Below are 21,684 nucleotides of genomic sequence, written 5' to 3' on the forward strand. Positions count from 1 at the left end.
GAGGCCAGCCTGGTCTACAGAGTGAATTCCAGGAAAGGCGCAAAGCTACACAGAGAAACCCTGTCTTGAAAAAAAAAAAATAAGCCAGTAAACTCAAAAGGCAGTTCTCAAAGGAGTTACAAATGGCCAATAAATACCTGAAGAAAAAAAAACCTTCAACTTACTGCATCAGAACATGAAAATAAAACTTCTTTGAGATGCTATTTGACCACAGTCAGAATTGCCATCATCAAGAAAAAATTACAACAAATGCTAGCGTGGATGTGGGATAAAGGGAAGACTTATTCCCCACTGGCAGAAATTTAAACTGTGTAACCACTATGGAAATCAGTTGGAAGTTTGTCAAAAAGTTAAAATTACATCTACCACATGATTCAGATATACCACTCTTTGGCATGTACCCAAAGGACTCTATATGCTACTACAAAGATACTTGCTCATCCATGTTTACTGATGTGCTCACAAAAGCCAAGAAATGGAAACAGTCTAGATACTCATGAACTGATGAATGAACAATGAAAATATGGCATATTTGCACAATGGGCAGTGTAACATTGGAACTCAGCTATTAGGAAAAAATAAAATTATGAAATTAGAAGGTAGATGGATGGAGCTAGAAACAGTCATTCTGAATGAGGTAACTGAGACCCAGACAGACAAAATTCAAATGTTTTTGCTCAATTGTAGATGTTAGCTTTGATTAGATATGTGTGTTTTATTTGGAATACCAATAAAGATATAGAAATTAATAAGGGCCTGCGGGGAAGGGCTTTCAAGGAAGGGAAGATAGAATGCACTAGTATAATGAGTTAAAAGAGACAAGAAATAGGAAGGGATAGATTGTGATGGGTGAGGGAGAACAGAGGGAATCTAAGAGAGATTAAAAAAAAAAACACCAAAGACACCAGGCAGTGGTGGTGCATGCCTTTAATCCCAGCACAAGAGGCAGAGGCAGGCAGATCTCTGTGAGTTCGAGTCCAGCTTGGGCTACAGAGTGAGTTCCAGGAAAGGCATCCAAGCTACACAGAGAAACTCTGTCTCAGAAAAAAAAAAAAAAACCAAAGACTTGAGAAAACTAATATGGAAACCTACTACTTAGAAGCTTCTAAAATAGATCTATACACATACACAACAAGGATCAAAATGGAGTTTCCCCATAATGGAGCAACAATGTTCCTATCAGACAACAGAAGCTAACAAATAAAAGACCCAGTACTGGGAACAGGTTACCTCTATAGGAGTTGTTGCCTAGTGAGGTATCAAAGACCCCTAAACATTATTATAGGCTATTGTCAATGCTGCTGGTTACCCTCAAGAACTTGACAGGAAGACCCTATTGCCAAAGATGTCATATATTTGAGTACATGGAGGAATTGAACTCAAATTGGCCTGGAAGCTTCATCACTACTGACTAGCTTTCATAGTGATGAAAGATGCTAAGCATGCTACAAGAGGATGTAAGTAATCATCTTAACAAAGTGTGAACCCTATGCACAACCATTAGAACAACCCGGGCAAGACATGCCCACTGGTGCAATAGTGGCATGAACATTATGGGAGTAACCCACCTCTTTCTGCCTGGATTGAAGCTCAGCTCCACAAGATGAAATCCATAGCCAGCACCATCATCAGGCTAAGAGCGTATGACTAGACAGGTCATGGGTCACAGGCCATAATTTACCACTATTATTCTGCACAATGGACATAGTACTAAACTGACTCCTGGGGCTTATCATTATCCCATGAGATCCATGCATCTCAAAACCATTATCAGAGAAGATAATGATTAACACAGGTGCACAGATTAAGAGACAGCAGAATGTCCATCCCTAAAGAAATACTATACTGCATCCCTCACCCCAAGGTTCAGGAACCATTGAAGAAGAGGTGGTACAAAGAGTCTAAGAGGCTATGGATGACTACAGGAAACAGTGTCTGCTAGACAAGGCAGGGAAGCTCCACATATTAACTCACAGCATTTGTGACACCGTGCACAACACCTGTGCAAGCCCAAGCCAGATTAAATCCCAGATTTCTGAGGTGCTATTGGCAATTGTTATCTGCTGGAATGGAATGTGCAGTTTTCTCTAAGAATGTAGGCCCTGGTAAGTCAACCATGCTCCAGTGAAAGACCACACATCAAAGAATGTTTGGGTAGCATAAATTAGCCAATAAGGAAAAAAAAGGGACACAAAGTTAAGTGATAAGTGAAGTTGGGGAAGGGAGAGTGAATAGGATCAAAACACAGGAAATTCCCCAACATCTGATAAACCAAATAACAAATGGTGGTAAGGGAAAGAGGAACCTTATATAACGTTGGTAGGAATATAAACTTACATAGCTTCTATGGGCCTTGGGAAATATTCTTCAATAAACTCCAAATAGAACTACCATACAACCCAGGTATACCACTCCTGGATACGTACCTGAAGAATTCTAAGCTAACATACCACAGATATACATGCACATTGGTGTTTACTCCTGCACCATTCATAGGGACTCCACCTAAGACACTGAATCAGCCTAGATGTCCATAAACAGATGTGTGTGTGTGTGTGTGTGTGTGTGTGTGTGTGTGCTCATACACACATACACACAGAGATTCACATGATGGATATATAATCACAGACACAAATGAAAGTTTTTAGCTGCAAAATAATATGAGATCACATTTGCAGGAAAACGGATGGACCTGGAGACCATTGTGAAACTGTCTTAAGCCAGACTCAGAAAGACAACTGTTGCATGTTTTATCTCATACGTGGAATCTAGATTTAACTGTTCACGTATGTGTGTGTGGAGAGTCATGAGTGTAGATGAGGGACCATAAGTGAAAATAGGAAGAGATCGTCAGGAAGTGAAGAAGGGCGGGAAAGGAGGGGCTAATAGAATACGTCGGACATGAAAGCAGAAGGGAGAACTGTTTGGGAGATGGGAACAGGCTAGTGAAAGTAGAGCAGGGAAAACGGGCAGGTGCGGCAGAAGGGGGATGAGTAAGAAATAATTTTATGATGTGTGCATGAAATTGTCATAATAAAAGCCACTACTTTGTATGCTAATTTTAAAAATAATTTTAAAAAATCAAAAACATATTTCCAGGAGTCAAATAAGCCATTATTTAGAAATTTGGGAAATAATTCTGCCTTAGAAAGTGAAAGCACAATGCAGGTTAAACATGAGGGATACAATGAACCCTTACTTAAGCGGGGACCCTATGGTGAGTAGTATTTTTGTTAGTTATTTTTTTCTTCCTCTCTGTTTGAGGAAGGCACACATTTATAAACAATGTCTCAAGGTTAAAATACATATTGTGAATATATTTGGTAACAGTCACAATCAAAAACAGTATTCACTCAACATTGTGCAACCTAAGTCAGTTCCTTTTGCCCAATGAACTTGCTCTAGCAAGCCATTTTTTTCTCCAGTCTTAATTTTGAGCAAATGCTATAATTTATTAACAAATTAAATTAAAATAAATTCACATGTTACAAAAACAGTTGAGGAAAAAGAAAAGAAATAGCAACCAAATTAATGGGTTTTTGTGAGAAGCATTCAAATGACTGAGATAAAATACACTGGTCACCTTAACAAGAACCTCCATCATTTTCCATTCAGTGAAGATGCAGAAAGACTCGAAGCCTTAGGCTTCACTCTGGAAACCCAAAATCAAGTGGAAGTTCGCATAGCCAGAGTTCCACAGTCTTACCTCCATCAGTACAAAGAGTGCCGCAAAGAAGAGGAGAGTCACCCATTCTACTCTGTGCACAATGATCTCAAAGTCATGAGTGTCAGCTAAAATTAGCAACCAGATGGCACCCAGAATCGCAATCCATCCTGTAAAACAAGCAAAAATCCATCCTGTAAAGTATCGACTGCTAGCACACCAGTGGATGTTTTATCTTCTGAATGGTTTATTTTGCATTGAAAACAACTGCTGTATTGCAAACTGTGTACATTTAAAAGTATAATTTCTATTTTAGCTTATGTATATATTCATGAACCAATACCACAATCGAGATAATGGGTGTATTCATCACCCCAGAACTCATGCCCACCCATGCGCTGTCCTGTTACAGATCCTTCTGTCACTGAGCACTTACACTCCCAATAAAACATGCATCTCTTATCTCTATGGCACAGTTTACATTCTCTGTATTCTCTATAAATGTAGGGTTGTAGTCTCCTCTCTCTCTTCCTCCTTCCTCTTAATGCTACAAATCAAACCCAAAACCTCATGTATGTTACACAATGTCCTACTTTTGAGATACTCTCTGGCCCTCGCATTCCCAGTTGATCTAGTGGCACATTTTTTTTTCTAATTACTTCTCAGTGGACAGACAATCTTGTCAGAAAAGCAGCACTTAGCACAATTACTTTAAGGTTCTTCCCTTATATTATGTGAGTCAAATGTCAAGTTTTTCACCAGTCAGTGGTACGCCATTATCTGGCTATGCCATGATATGCATCCCATTTACCCATTAAGGACATCCCAATGGTTTCTAGTGTTTGGGTATTACCGATGAATATGATATAAATATCCACAGAATGATTACAGTGACCTCCCTCAATGGGAACAGAGCCTTGAAATAGGGCAACAAATCAGGCTAGACTGAGAAATGCAGCCGCCTTTAGAGGGCTCAAAGTCGTTAGGACTGTCCCCTTACTCCTCAGATTTCCTGAATGTCAAAGAAGACACATTTTTTTCATTGACTGTTTTTATGCTGATCAACATCCGGGCAAGTTCTAGCCACTCTTGGTGGCTGAGCATTGTAAGGCAGCTCACAAATCATATCACACAAGAACATTGGAAATATTTCAGAGCATGCTTTGTGTAATTGCTCATTTGCCAATGAGAAAAGAACGTTAATAAATAGCAACCACTTGATTTGAGAGATTCAATAATTGTCTTAAAACATACCTTACTATTTTACTGATAACTCATAGAAATATTTGTTTAGATGGACTTTTCTTTAAAATCTATGCCTGAAAAGCTGCATGCTGTCTATCAAAATCACTTTCAAAAGGTCAGCTGTCTTAGCGTTTGTGTTGTGGGATATTTGTACACTGTGTGAAGATATATTGCTGTGATTAGTGTAATAAAAAGCTGAATGGCCAATAGCTAGGCAGGAGAGATAGGTAGGACTTCCAGGAAAAGGAGAGAATCTCGGAATGAATCTAGGCACATAAGGGAGATGTCAATAAGACATAGAGGAAGTTGGACATAAAAATAGAAAAAAAAAAAGCCACAAAGCAAAACATGGACTAATAGAAACATGTTAATTTAAGTTATAAGAACTAGTTAGAAATAAGCCTAAGGTATAGGCTGAGCTTTCATAATTAATAAGAAGTCTCTATGTCATTATTTGGGAGCTGGCTGGCAAGACAGAGAAAGACTTGTTACATGTTTGTGCAAACCTATGTGATACAAGCTATCAGAAATGAAAAGTGAAAGGTGGATGGACCATTAAATTCTTTACTCCACTCCCAAATCACTGACCTGTGTGTGCTCAACGTAGGAAATCAGCTGCATTATTCACATCAGTAAGTATACCATTATAGCTCCTCACCCCTGCTGTTCTCCCTACTGGAAGTTTTCTCAGTCCTGTGCACTTAGATGATGTCACAGGATCAACCTATTCACCAAGCTGTGAGCAAACAAGATCCACATTCCTAACCAGCACCCAGGGTAGCTTTCAGCTCCAGCCACCATTCCTTCCCTGCCAAGGTGACGTAGAAACTGTCTGTGATATGATGGAATCAAAACATGTTGTTTCCCTATCCAAAGGGATCTTTATTGATCAGCACTAAACCGAGTACAAGAAAAACTCTTTATTGTGTTAGATTTCTTGAGATGGTAGGACCAGTGTTTCACCCAACATAACCTATTCTATCCCAAAGCATCTGGCTTCAGGAAAAAAAAATGCAATGCATAGCAATTAAGCAATATTGTGCAAAGAGTAAAAAAAAAAAGCTATGTTGCTGAGTTTTGTTACATTGAGCTGTGTCATTTACTGACAACAGAGTACAGTTTCCACAAGGAAGCATGTGGAAAGCATCTGAAATGATCAAATATCACAAAATTTCAAAATTCTTCCTAAAGTTATAAATATCGAGAACTTGAAACATGACCACACACAACAAATGAAATAGTTGACAGACCTATAACAAGTCTCTTTCTTTCTCACTAACCAGCTCCCAAATAATTACATGGAGACTTATTAATTAATTTATTATTTATTTATTAATTGTTATTTATCATAATTAATTATTACTAATTATGAAAGCTTGGCCAATAGCTTAGAATTTTTCCTAACTAGCTCTTATAACTTAAATTAACCCATTTATATTAATCTATGTTCTATCAAGTAGTGCTGCCTCTCTTCCATCTTTCACCTCCTGTTTCCTCTCTGTGTCTCCTGGCTTCTCCCACAATCTCAATTCCTCCTCCTCTTTTTTCTCTCCCTGGAAATCCCGCCTATACCTCCTGCCTAGCTATTGGCCATTTAGCTTTTTATTACACCAATCACAACAATACACCTTCACACAGTGTACAAATATCCCACAATATAGACCTTACTGCTTCTAACATGATGACTCCAAAGCAGAGATACTCAGAGTATTAGGAAAAATCCCTAGTCCCAATATTTCTAACAAGCCTGTAAATATTAACTGCCTTCATTTAGTTTTACACAAAAACAATATTAATATGTTTGATATAACTTAGATTGTCAAGGTTAATTGCCAAAGAGAAAATAGTATTAATAAATAGTGACCACTTGAATTGAGAGTTTTAATAATGGCCTTAAAACATACCTTATTATTTTACTAATAACTCACAGATATCTTTGTTTTAAAGAAATGTACTTTTCTTTAAAAAGTCTGTGGCTGAAAACTTACAGGCTGTCTATCAAAATCACTTTCAAAAAGTCAGCTGTCTTGGTGTTTGTGCAAACTTATGTGATACAAGCTATTGGAAATGAAAAATGAAAAGTGGATGGTCCATTAAATTCTTTGCTCCACTCTCAAATCACTGACCTGTGTGCGCTCAACATAGGAAACTGGTTACATTACTCAAAACACAGTAGAGCAAATGAAAGGAAACCAGGAAGTAGTAGCGTTTGGAGAGTTGTAGCTGAAACATAGCCAACCTTGCAAAATGCACCTGTGGGTTCCTGTCAAAAGTCTGAATAAACCAGAGGAGAGGAGCCAGCCTTCTTTTTTTTTTTTTTTTTTTTTTTTTTTTTTGGTTTTTTTTTTGGTTTTTCAAGACAGGGTTTCTCTGTGTAGCTTTGCGCCTTTCCTGGAACTCACTTGGTAGCCCAGGCTGGCCTCGAACTCACAGAGATTCGCCTGGCTCTGCCTCCTGAGTGCTGGGATTAAAGGCATGCGCCACCACCGCCCAGCTGAGCCAGCCTTCTTAACTTCATATCTCAGTGTCTGTATGATGGCCAACAAGTGCAGGTCAGCCAGATCATTGAAGTTACTCTAACAACCAAAACTCTCCAGGTTCTCAGAGATCTCAACAATCTCCAAGGAGAAATGTACAAATCATCAATCAGCAATGGACAGAAACAGCTTCCCTCAAAAAAAAGTCTTTATTGGAAAGTGAAGAAAAAGTCTCCTCCCTAACCAAGAAGCTCTTTGCAATTGAAACCTCATGGAAAGGGAAAATAAGTTTCCTCCAATGGAGTATCACTGGAATATCAACCACATCCCAAGGCAGGCCTCATTCCCATGAGTTGGCCAACATAAAATTAAATTTCATGTATTTTTATGCACATTTTGTTTGTTTTGTTTTTTGTATTTTTTGTCTAATTGGGTTTTTTGTCTATTTTGTTTTTTTGGTTTGATTTACATTTTTTGTTTGTTTGTTTTAATTTTTGAAAGAGAGGAGAAGAACATGAAATTGGAGAGTAGAGAGATGGGGAGGATCTGGGAGGATATGAGAATGTGATCAAAATATATTGTAAGAAAAAATATTAATCAAAAAGTCTTTATTGACAGTGGCAGAACATATTTCCATAATTACAAATGTATCAAAATTCATCTAGGGAAGAATGTTAATGTGAATATCAAATAAGAACTCCAAAAGTCAATTCCCCCTTAAAAGAAATAAAATTATGGTGAGGGTTTTGGAAATCTGGAAGTTTTTTAAAGCTTTTAGTAATGCAAAGGGTAAGCTGAACACTGATAAGAACAAGTTCTGATCTTAGGAAGGAGATTAGTAAGCAGAAATCATTAACATCAGAGGCTGTGGGACACCATAAAGCAGACCAATATATGAATCATAAGAATTCTAGAAAGAAAGGCAAAAGGAGAAGGACAGAAAGAATATTTGAAAACATAATGGGTAAAACTACCCAAATGTAAAGAAAAAAAATAATCTCAACATCCAAAAAAATTCAGTTAAGTCCAATATGGACATATTCCAAGAGAACCACACTCAGATACATCATGGTAAAACTGCTGAGAGACGAGACAGGCACAAAGAGAAAGTTTTGAGCCAGTGAAAAGCAACCGACCGTGAACTCAACAAAATTAGCAATCACATGGTACTAATGCTGGAAGGTACTGGGACCACAGAGTCAAAGTGTTGACGAAGAAGAAGAAGACTCAACCAAGAATTCCATACACAACCAAACTGTCAAAATGAAAGACAATACTGAATTCCTATATAAACAAAAACTAGGAAAACTCACAGATACCATTATTCTAGGAAATACTAAAAGAAGTCCTTGAGTCTTAAATGAAAGACATTTGGGAAAGTTACTCCAGCCATATGAATAAATAGCACTTATGGGAGCATTTATGTAAATAAACAAAAACAATGTAAGTATAATCTTTGTATCTTTCAAATTATTTAAAACACGGACATCATAAAGCAATAACTGCAAAACAGTGAACATAAAATATCTAAAGATTAAAAATTGTGTAACCATAATAGCACAAAAGACAAAGAGATGAGAAATCTATAAAGAAGAAAATTTTTTATACAATCAAAATTAAATTGGTGTTGATCTCAACTAGACTGTTGTAAGTTAATGAGTTTCTTGCAACAACCATGACAGTTATTAAGAAAATAACTCATAAAATAAAATGATATGGAACTAAAATCACTTTGGAAGCATCTTACACAAAAATAAGAAATGGAAGAATAAAAAGACAAAACAATGTAAGATACACACATAATTTGTAGGAGACACAGGCCTCTTATGCTCATGGGAAAGCACCAGGGAAAACAGGAATGCTAACCATGCAAGGTTGTCTCTTCAAAGGAGAGATGTGGAACTAGAAGAAATCCTGAGTGAGGTAACCCAGACCCAGAAAGACAAACACGGTATATATTCATTCATAAGTGGATATTAGATGTAAAGTAAAGGATAAGTATGCTACAATCCACAGACTAGAGAAGATAGATAACAAGGAGGACCCAAGTTGGGAATACATGGATCTCCCTGGGAAAGGGAAATAGAAGAGATCTTCTGGTTGGACTAGGGGTGGATGGGCATGGGAACTTGAAGGATCAGGTTGGAGGTAGTGTATAGAGGGGAGAGTATTGAAAGGTATGTCTGGAAAGGGGAAAGGCATTTCAGGGTTAGAAACCTAATGCAAGGGAAACTCCCATGAATCTATAAGGATGACCCTAGCTAAGACTCCTAACAATAGTGGATACATAGCCTGAATTGGCCATTTCCAGTGATCAGATGAGTGACTACCCCAACTGTTATCAAAGAGCCTTCATCCAGTAACTGATGGAAACAGATGCAGAGACCCACAAAGCTCAAGGAATCCTGTAGAAGACAGGGAAGAAGGATTATAGGAGCCAGAGGGTTCGAGGACATCACAAGAAAATCCACAGAAACAACTAGCCTGGCTCATAGGAACTCACAGAGTCTGAACCAACAACTAGGGATCCGACATGGGACCGACCGAGGCCCTCTACATACATGTGACAGTATTGTAGCTTGGTCTACTTGTGGAACTCCTAATAATGGGAGCAGGGACTGTCTCTGACACTTTGGCTGACTCTTGGGAACCTCTTCCTCATACTGGATTGCCTAAATACAAGGGGAGGTGCTTAGTCTTAACTGCAATTTGATATGCTGTGCTATATTGATACCCATGGGAGGCCTGTCCCTTTCTGAACAGAAACAATGGAGTAGATTGAGATGGGGCAGAAGGGAAGGGGAGGAGGGAATAGGGAAACTGCGGTTGGAATGAAAAATTAATTAATTAAATTTTTTAAAAATCACACAGAAAGAAAAGGGCATATAACATGTTTTCCAACCAGAAGGCTGGGAATAGATGTGGTTAACAGCCTGGTAACCTCTGCGCTATCTGTATGGCCAGGCCACACCTGACTCCTCCAGACTCTTACATTTATCTCAGTCTATAGTGCTGTCCTCTTCCAGATCCTTATCATGAGCTGCTTACCTTGAGCCTTATCTTTATGGAAGATGTCACTTATACTTTACAAATTTCTATGTAATCATGTCTTAAGCTTTGTTATACACACAGGATTGAGTTCATTACTACTAGGAAACTTGTTTCCATATTGTGTTGTGCTTAACTATGCCTAAAATAAACTACCTGATGCCAGATTCTCAAAATTTGAATCAACACCAGCTGCTGAGTCATGTTGAACCATATTTCTTTCTTGCCTCATGTGGACTGACACTCTGCTGGCCATGGTGTTTGCAGACACTCCCCACAAAAGTTAATAGTGAAGTATAGATTAATCTCTGTCATCTCAGTAATCACATTGAATACAAAAATATTAACCACTCTAAACAAAAGGCAGATACTAGCACATGAATGATTCAAGTATAAGCTGTACACAGCTAAATGGGAAATAAAATGAAGGAAAAAGACACAAAATAAAGCCATGAGCCACATGTGATATCACACACCTATAATCCTGGCAGTTAGGATGCTGAGGCAGGAGGATCATGAGTTCAAAGCCAGCCTGGGCTTCAGAATGTGTTTGAGGCCAGGCTGAGTCCCTTAGTGCCTGCCCCTAAAACCCAAGGGCTCAAGATGCAGCTCAGTGACAGAGCACTTGCTGAGCATGCACTACGCATGGACTCAACTCTCAGAGATGTAAGACTGAATGTAGATTAGTAACAGTAAGTAAGTAAATATTGGATTGACTGTGCTGATGCCAGGTAACAAAGACTTCAAGATGAAAGAAACTTGCTCTGAGGAGTGTACTATATGCTGGCAAAGGAGGAAATCCACCAAGAAAACATTACAAGTCCGTAAATGCCTCTAACACAAAGCTTTTTAGTACATAAAGCATAAGATGAAGTAATTGAACAGACAATTCAATAATATTTGGAAACTTCAATACCCTCATTTCAGTAATGGACAAAATGCTGACAGATGAGACAGAGAGACTTTGAATCAGAAAAGGAGAAAACTAGACCTACTGGGTGTCGGCACACTTCTTCACACAAGTCAACACAAAATCTCTTGTGTCCATATACAAAATTCTCTAAAACATTATTCCATAAATAAATACTAATAAACTTATGAGTATTGAAATCACAATAAATTAGATATCTACACTGGAGTGAAATTCAGAAGTTAATGATGAAAGAAAACTTGGGAAATACAAAAATATGTGCAAGTGAAGCACCATGCTCCATAAATTCCTTAATAGGATTTTTTCTTAAAGCTCAAAAGTAAAATTTAAAATTCCTTGAAATAATAGAAATGGAAACGCAGTAGAGCGGCATTTTTGAGAACACATAAGGCAATAATCACATAAGATAGCCTACTCCAAAAGACCTCAGTGCAATCACTTCAACTTTGGTGCTAAGAAACTAATAACAGAGCACTGTAAACCCAAAGTAAGCATAAGAAAGAAAATGGTAAAAGTTGTGTTGGAAATTAAAGAAAAAGAAAATACACAAAGCAATGGAAACATCAATGAAGCCAAGATTGGCTCTTTGAAAAGATAATAAAATTGACAAATACTTAGCTAAATGATTATGGTTTGAATGCAAAATTATCCCTAACAGACGCATGTGTTCAACAATTGGTCCCCAGCTGGTGGTGTTGTTTGGGGAGGTTGTAGAGCCAATTGAGTATGGAGCCTGTCTAGCATGGGCCCTTAGGTTGTGGGAAGACTCTACTTCTAGGTCAAGCCATGGACAGTGCCAACACGGGCCATGCCCCTCCCAAACACGGGGACTGTAACCTTCTAGTTTGACTCAGAGTAAATCATTCACCCATTAAATTGCTTCTGACAGATATTCTGTCCCAGTGATGAGAAAAGTAACAGATGCATCAACTGGCCATGAAATGCAGATTAACCTACTCAGATAACTGAATTTCATGTTAACCCACATAAAATGCAGATTAACCTACTCAGATAACTGAATTTCATGTTAACTCACATAAAATGCAGATTAACCTACTCAGATAACTGAATTTCATGTTAACCCACATAAAATGCAGATTAACCTACTCAGATAATAACTAAATCTTCAGTTCTGTTAATCCACATGAAGCGACCAAACTCCTAAAACATGCAAACCACTGATACTGATCCACAAAGAAATAAACATGTGAATAAAGTTTTATCCCATAAAGACCATGCTCATAGTTACAGTGCTTCTGATGAAGAAAACAGTTCTCTTCTTGCAATGGTTCAAAGGCAATGGTTTAACGAACAAAACTGAAGAGCTAAAAGTTTAAAACTAAAAGAGACAGGCATACATCCTCATGACCTGTGAGTAAGCAATAGCTAGATGTAATGCCAAGATCACAGTATTCCAAGAGGTAAATCGAGCCTCCTCAAAATCGAAAACCTTTGTACTACAAGAGGTATACCATCAGCAAAGCCTGGTGGTAGAACTGTGAACTACCAGATACTTGGGAGGCTGAGCCTGAAGAAGGAAACCTTCAAAGCTAGTGTGGACTACAGTGAACTTAAGGCCAACCAGGAGTAACTTGGTGAGGACCTGTATCAAAATAATTTCAAATGGAGCGGCTGGGGATACAGTAGAAAACTTGCCTACCATTTGTGAGGTCCTAAGTTCGATCCCAAATACTAAAGCAGCTGAATGAGGACAAGGAAGAGGAGGAATAGCAGGAGGAGAAACAGAAATCATCTAGAGGTAAGTTAAAGCCCAGAGGAGGAGGTACTTAGGCTATATGCAAACATATGCCATTTTAATTAAGGAACTTGAGCATCCAAAGGTTTTTGGATCCCTGGGGGAGTGTTGGAATCATCTCTCAAAGATACCAAGAGACAATGATACCAAGCAGACACTAGAGGGACTAATGAATATATTAGGAGGTTTGCAGAATGTTTGTCCAGCTAGAATGGCCCCCTCCCCCTAAAAATTATGCCCTTGGACATTACAGCCATGTGTTATCATGTGGCCCTGCCCTCTTGGCTGGCATTTCCAGTGTTAGGGAAGTAACACTACCTGTACCAATCAGAGTCGTCACCTGGGACTCTGAAGCTCCAAACAGCTTTTTCCTTGTGTGTGGCTGAAGCAGATTTATAACCTGATTGAAGAATTGCCAGGAAAAGAGAAAATGCATGGCAACTGAGGGACCAGCAGGTTTGCCCATGTGGAGCAGCAGCATCTATCACGTGCACCGCTCAAAGCCTGTCCTCATCTGACCTCTGCTGGCAGCCCATAATCATCCCCACATTCCTCTCTGATGCTTAAGACAAATCAAATAGATTGCTTGTCACTAAAAATACTCCCTCAAAGACAACAAATAAACTGCTCGGAGACAGAGAGACACTAAGAGATGCCTCGTGTGCATCAGACAAGCCCTAAGAGAGGGAGTCCATCCTGCCTGGTGCCGGGGAGGCTGTGTTCGTGCTGTGAGAATGCAAAAACAACAGCCTCTCTGAAAAACTCCAGCAATTTCTTTTACAGCCAAACGTATATACACAAATGACTAACGGTCTCACCCTCTAGATAAGTAGCCAAGAATGAAAATTTAAATTAGCACAAATCCTTAAGTTTGTTGCCATTTGAGCCCAGCTTATTCACAGTTGCTAAGAGTGGGCTGACCCTCAGTGAATGAATGAACACACAAACCTGGTGCCTCCACACCGTAGAGCCAACTTTTGACACAATCTGCAGCAGGGAAGGCTGTGCCAGCCGTGGAGAGTGAGTGCAGGAGAAGCTCATCTCAGAAGGTTGCATACCACCTCGTTCCACATATATGACTTTCTCAGAAAACATGACATGATTATGGTGGAAACTGACCAGTTGTTGATGGGAGGGGAAACAGCCACAGAGGAGAGTGCAGGGGCTTGTGGGATTGTACTCTGAATATGTTGGTAGTTACATAAACCTCCATAGGCATTAAAAGAAATAGAATTTCAAAAAAAAACAAAAAAACAAAACAAAAGAAATAGAATTTCACAAGAAAAAGTCCACTCTGTTCTGTGATAATTTTAAAAACGAGAATAATGAGTCAATGCTGTGCTTAGGTTCTGGTTCTTCAAAGACGGAATGTGTCAGATGATGTCACATTTTGTCACATGATACATATTTCACAACATCATTTTGCAATGCATGAGACTATATGCTTTATTTCACATTATAGTGCATTACATCATGCTACATAATGATTGCTCTATATTTGTTGTTTTCATGTTTTGTTACATGATACATGTAATGTGCTATGACATCATTTTATATTACACGACATCACACTACATGATACCATGATGTTATACAATGCTACTTTATATTATTTGGCTTTTGATTTGCACAATACATAGTGTGCTGACTAATTTTTATGTCAGCTTGACACAAGCTAGAGTCATTTTGGAAGAGGGAGCCTCAGTTGAGAAAATGTTTGTGGTGCATTTTCTTGATTGTTAATTGATATGGGCCGGTCCATCCTCTGGCACACTAGCTTTTGTAGAGGACCTGAGTTTGATTCCTGACACCCACATCAGAATGCTTACAACCCCTGATTTCCAGTTTTAATACCTCTTGCCTCTGTGGACACCTGCACTTGCATGAAAATACCCATACATATATATAATAAACAACAAAATAATCCCTTAAAAATAGAGGTGCCAATCCTTACATGTTTTCCCTATTTTTCCCTCTAACAGTTTCAGAGTTTCTGGTCCTACATTGCAGAATAGGATAACATCTTTGCTTCCTGTATACTTGACAGACAGTTAACATGTAAAATATACAGAGCTCCAGAAATTAAAATAGGAATAAATAATAAACTAATATAATGAATTGACAAAGTATGAAACACAAATAGCCATGAACACATGAAAAATGTTTAACATCACTCAACATCAGAAAAATTCATATTAAAACTAAAATATTGAAACCCACAGATCCAGGGAGGCTACCTAGCAGGGGAGACCCTAGGATGACTGTGGCTTATAATAAGTTTTTGTTTTACCCAATCACTGGGCAAGCTTTAGTGAAACATTTCACTATTAGGATAAGAATTTGTACTATATCAAGCTGATGAAAGAAAATGCTGGTACGTTCAGGAGGGGAGGCTAAAATCTTTTTAGAATATGGATTAGCCTATGGAAAAATGTCTACTGTAAATCAAACAGTGAAGGAGAAGATGAATAGGAAACTCACTTACACAACTGAAGTAAAAGATAGCTCTCTAAACAGATGAAGATAGGTTTCTTCTGTATCCCAGAATCTAATCAATATTTATATGTATAATTCAGCTATCATTTGACTTAAAAGGGCTTATTGGGAAATGTTATCATTTATACTATTTTCTATAGAGAAAATATTTTACTGTTTAAAATAACCCTAGACTTTTAAATTATAACCTGTTTTTAATGTTCAAACTATCTGAGTATTATTTCTCCTGCAGTTGTACATAAAATGTTTTTACGTTCAAAAAAAAAGGATAAATACTATAGAATTGTATTACATGAAATATATAGACTATGCAAATTCATAGAGACAGAAAGATTAGACATTATCTCAAGATAGAGAAGAAAGGAATATAGAGCAATGATTTCCTAAGTACAGAATCTCTGATCTGTGTGATGGAAAAACCCCACAAATGGACAGTAGTATCAGGACATAATATCATGAATGTAATAAATCAATACAATTAATGTAATTAATGAATATCATAAATATAATTATTGAATGAATACTGTGAATGTAATCAAAGAATATCACAAGTGTAATTAATAGCATGAGTGTAATTAAAAAATAAATTAAAATTAAAAAAAACTAAAATGTGACTCCATATCACCCTATCAGAATGACAGTCATTAAGAACGCATGATAGGCCAGGCAGGTGGTGGTGCACACCTTTAAACCCAGCACTTGGGAGGTAGAGGGAGGTGGATCTCTGTGAGTTTGAGGCCAGCCTGATCTACAAAGTGAGTTTCAGGACAACCAGAGCTACACAGAAAAACTCTGTCTCAAAAAACAAAACAAAAAGAGAGAGAGTACATGGTAACAAATACTGATGAGGATTTGAACAATACCTTGACACACTGTCAGTACAGCCATTATGTAAATCAGTATGGCAGATTCTCAAAAAAAACTAAAAAAATAGATCAAGCATACACAGAGACACTTTGTATCAATGTCTGTTATAGCTCTGTTCACAACAGCTAGGTCATAAGACCAGCTAGAAATTCAAGAGTAGGGAAATGGGAAGAGAAAATGTGGTGATATATTGTGTACTCTAATAAAATTTGCCTGAAGATCAGAGAACAGAAGCCACTAGATTAAACATAGATGCCAGGCAGTGGTGGCACACACCTTTAATCCTAGCATTCAGGAGGCAGGGATCAGTCTGGACCTCTGTGAGTTCAAACTACCGTGGACTATATGAGATTGACTCAGTCTAGGAGAGAAACAGAGCCAGGCAGTGGTGGCACACACCTTTAATCCCAGTACTTGGAAGTCGCACGCCTTTAATCTCAACACTGCTTTTGCTACCAGTATTTGGGAAGTACACATGCTTTAATCCCAGCACTAAGAAGGAAGTGATGTGGCTGGGCAGAGAAAGGTATATAAGGCATAAGGAAACAGGAACTAAAGCCTTTGGGGCTGGACTCCTTTTGACTGAGTAGTCAGAGACATTCAGTCAGAGGATTCATGGAGCTGGTGAGATGAGAAATGGCTGTGGCTTGTTCCTTTGTCTCTCTGATCTTTCAGCATTTACCCCAGTATCTGGCTTCAGGTTTTTTATTATAAAACCATTTAGGATTCATGCAACAAGAAAATGTGGAACACACACACGAAATAAGGACAGTGTGCCATTTTCAGGAAAATGGATTTCACTACATTAAGAGAGTTAAACAAGTAAGTTTCTGTAATCCGTGATTCTTAGATTCTATATCTAATCATTATATATGTGACATAAAAGTGGAAAGGACACTTTAGGGGACAAGGGGACTAATAGGAGGGGAGAGGGGAAAGGAGATGGTGGAATGGAGAGATGTGCTCAAAGTATTTTATGCATTTTCAAGAAAATGTCCTTCTGAAACCTAGTACTACGTAAATGAAGATATCCCCATTTAAATATTCTGTCTTAAAAATACTAATCAGACTTTTTCCTATCCAACTTAACCTTTCAGGATAAAGAAGCAAATAAAGGCAATATGTATCCTAGGATCCCTGATAAGATATCTGTTCACAGCCAAAGGGGGAAAAAACAACACTAGCATTAAAAGTAGAACAGAAATAATCCTCGCAGTCACAGGTACAACAGTAGCACAGAGACCAGGCATCTTCGTACAAAGGCTGGGCTTATGAGGCCTCAGCCCTACATGAACCACAGAAAACTGACAAAAGCTGAGATCCAGCAATGTGGCCTTCCCAGGAAACAGCACACCAATTGGCTGTCCAGTGCCAAACATTCAGCCCTGAAAACCTACATATGAGTAACATTATATGGACTCAACAAGTTATATTTGGGAATATATATATACACACATTACATATATGTATCATCATATATATCATCAATCATTTATATATAATATATTATATATATTATCATCATGTATATCGTCAATCATATATATGTGTGTGCATGGATAGATAGATAGATAGATAGATAGATAGATAGATAGATAGATATGAAAAAGAGCCACCATGAATTTGAAGAAATATGTGGTGATGTATATGGAAGGGTTTGAGTGAAGAAAAGGGAAAAAGAAAATGTTATAATAATTAAAATGCAAGCAGGTACAGAGACCCACAGCCAGATATTATGCAGAAAGAGTCTAAACTGGAGATCTCCATCAAAATCCCTTCTTTTGGAGCTCAGGGAACCCAGAAGAAGAGAGGGAAGAAGAAATTTAGGAGCCAGAGGAGTCAAGGACACCAGGAGAGCATGGCCCACAGAATCAACTAAGCAGAACTCATAGGGGCTCACAGAGACTGAAGTCACAATCATGGAGACTGCATGGGTCTATGCTACATCCTCTTGACATATGTTACTGTTGTGAGCTTGATGGTTTTGTGGAACTCCTTTGTGGGAGTGGGGCTGTCTCTGACTCTGGCTCTTGGCATTCTTTTCCTCCTACTGGGTTGCTTTGTCCAGTCTTGATATGAGGGTTGTGCCTAGTTATATTGTAACTTGTTATGCCCTGTTTTGTTGATATCTCTGGGAGGCCTGCTCTTTTCTGAAGTTGGAAGACCTGAGAAAGAGAAGAGATTGGGGTTGGGGTCAGGTGGAGACTGGGAGGAGTGGAGGAAGGAGAGACTATGGTCCACAAGTATTGAAAACAAAACAAAAAGAAAAGAAAAGAACTTCCATCTTTAAACAAAAAGTTTTGTTCAGTCATCTTATATAAATAGGAATACACATATTTCTAGCTCATAGACCTACATTATTTTTAAATTTGAATGTTTTCACAAATAAAAATTATTTATCCTTTAAAATAAAATACAATCTCAAAAAGGTGGGAGGGGCTGATCTTCCCCAATGGTAACCAAAACTTTTTAAAAGTTTGTATGAAGATGTGTCTTTAAGTGCCATGGTGGCACAAACCTTTAATCCCAGCACTCAGGAGGCAGAGGCAGGCAGATCTCTGAGTTCAAGGCCCACCTGGTCTATAGAGCAAGTTCCAGGACAGCCAAGACTACACAGAGAAACCCTGACTCAAACAAACAAAAAAGATGTGGCAAATGTTAGCAAAAATTGTGTTAATTGTGTATAAGCTTCCACATGTTGTTAGTTTTTCAAATGCTTGTATACTCTTTTCAAGGACAAATAAAACGAACTTATCTGTGAGCACCCAAAAGAATTCTTGAATGGAAAGCCCCTGTTCATGTACACTTGTTTCACTATATTTCTTTAATTACCCATGCTGACTTAACCTTCTCAATGATTAAAAGTCTGCAATGTTAAAATTATGGCCTCCCTGGGTATAATTAAAACAATCACACTTTAACAGTTTCTAGATGTACCCCCACCAAAAGCAGTTGAGATCCATGTCATTGTTAACACTGCCTTTTGCTTTCCTCGGGACTTCAGGAGACTCCAGGAAGATCAGTTCTGGTGTAGATAAAGATAAAGAACACCTGTGGGCTCACAGCCAAGCCCAGGTCACTGGCCAAACTGGACACCACATCAGACATCTATCTCTCACTGATCTATACTTTAATATGAGGTAGATTTTACAAGTAAATTTTTTGTTGTTATATTTCAAGTACTGACACTTACAAAGATCATTGTGAAATAACATGAAGTCTATGGCAAGTATAGGATATTTGTGGAGAGGATGGGCGCTGGGAGTTTCAACCTGAAAGAGCCATTTCTCCCCTGGACACAGGTGAGACCTTGACACAGAACTGGAGGAGGGCAGTGTCTAACCACTAGAGAGAATGTGCTGACAATGAGAATGGACCAAAGGGAGAAAAAGTTCACTGCATGGAGAAACGATTTGTAGCCAGAGAGGACACTGAGCTCAGTAGAGCTCTCCCAATTTCCCAGCCCCTTCACAGTCATCCTTCTGTACACTGTGAATGTAGATGAATTTCTAAACAGTCTTATTAAATAAGAAACACAGAGCCAAATACAGAGGTATAAGCTGTAGAGATCAGAGCAATAGCCACCAACTAACCTTAGCTCACTACATCACCATAGCTTCCCAAGAGAGCCTCTTCCTGTCTAACCTGTGCCTTTATTGCCTTCCTGTTCTGCCTTCTCATTGGCTTTAAGCCCAGCCACGTCACTTCCTTGTCACTGCCTGTCTATACATGCCTCTGGGTCTCTATGGTTGGTACTTGGATTAAAGGCATGTGTTACCCTGAGAGAAATAATCAATCAATGGGCCCTCTTAAAACTGAGAAGCTTTTGTAGAGCAAAGGATATGGTCAACAAGGCAAAGCAACAACCTACAGAATGGGAAAAGATCTTCACCAACCCCACATCTGACAGAGGACTGATATCCAGAATATATAAAGAACTCAAGAAATTAGACATCAAAATGCCCAACAGTCCAATTTAAAAATGGGCTATAGAACTAAACAGAGAATTCTCAATAGAGGAAGCTCAAATGGCTGAAAGACATTTAAGGAATTACTTAACATCCCTAATTATCAGGGAAATGCAAACCAAAATGACTCTGAGATACCACCTTACACCTGTCAGAATGGCTAAGATCAAAAACACTGAAGACACCTTATGCTGGAGAGGATGTGGAGCTAGGGGAACTCTCCTCCATGCTGGTGGGAATGCAAGCTTGTACAACCACTTTGGAAATCAATATGGCACTTTCTTAGAAAATTGGGAATCAATCTCCCCCAAGACCCAGCTATACCATTCTTGGGCATATACCCAAGGAATGTTCAATCATACCACAAGGGCACATGCTCAGCTATGTTCATAGCAGCATTGTTTATAATAGCCAGAACCGGGAAACAACCTAGATGCCCTTCAACTGAAGAACAGATAAATAAAATGTGGTACATATACACAATGAAATACTAATCAGCAGAGAAAAACAATGACATCATGAGGTTTGCAGGCAAATGGATGGATCTAGAAAAAATCATCCTGAGTGAGGTAACCCAGACTCAGAAAGAAAAACATAATATGTACTCACTCATAGGAGGATACTAGATGCAAAACAAAGATGACTAGACTGCTACTCACAACTCCAGGGAGGCTACCTAGAAAACAGGACCCTAAGAAAGACACAGGGATCACCCAATGACAGAGAAATGGATGAGATCTACATGAACAACCTGGACGTGAGTGGGGGTAATGAAGGGCAAGGGTCGAGGGAAAGAGAGCTTAGGGGAGCGGGAGATCCCAGCTGGATCAAGAACAGAGAGGGAGAACAAGGAAAAGAGACCATGATAAATGGAGACCCCATGGGAATAGGAAGAAGCAAAGTGTTAGAGAGGTCCCCAGAAATCCACAAAGATACCTCCACAATAGACTACTGGCAATGGTCAAGGGACATCCCAAACTGACCTACTCTGGTGATAGGATGGCCAAATACCCTAATTGTCATCCTAGAAACCTCATCCAATGACTGAGGGAACCAGATGCAGAGATCCATGGCCAGGCCCCAGCTGGAACTCCAGGAGTCCAATTGGCAAGAAAGAGGAGGGTTTGTATGAACAAGAATTGTTGAGATCAAGATTAGAAAAAGCACAGGGACAAAAAGCCAAATGAATGGAAACACATGAACTATGAACCAATAGCTGAGGAGCCCCCAAC

The 21,684-nt window shown here is 38.7% G+C and overlaps 1 protein-coding gene across 1 annotated transcript in view; it reads right to left on the reverse strand.

The window, feature by feature from the left end:
- The window catches only part of Oca2 (OCA2 melanosomal transmembrane protein), a 294,501-nt gene that overhangs the window by 153,705 nt on the left and 119,112 nt on the right, over positions 1–21,684 (reverse strand). Inside the window, exon 18 of the mRNA XM_059273674.1 lies at positions 3,707–3,834. Coding sequence (XP_059129657.1) covers positions 3,707–3,834 — 128 coding nt within the window. The remainder of the gene's footprint in view (positions 1–3,706; positions 3,835–21,684) is intronic.

This window comes from Peromyscus eremicus, chromosome 1 (genome assembly GCF_949786415.1).
Source record: "Peromyscus eremicus chromosome 1, PerEre_H2_v1, whole genome shotgun sequence".
In the NCBI taxonomy this organism is placed as follows: domain Eukaryota; kingdom Metazoa; phylum Chordata; class Mammalia; order Rodentia; family Cricetidae; genus Peromyscus; species Peromyscus eremicus.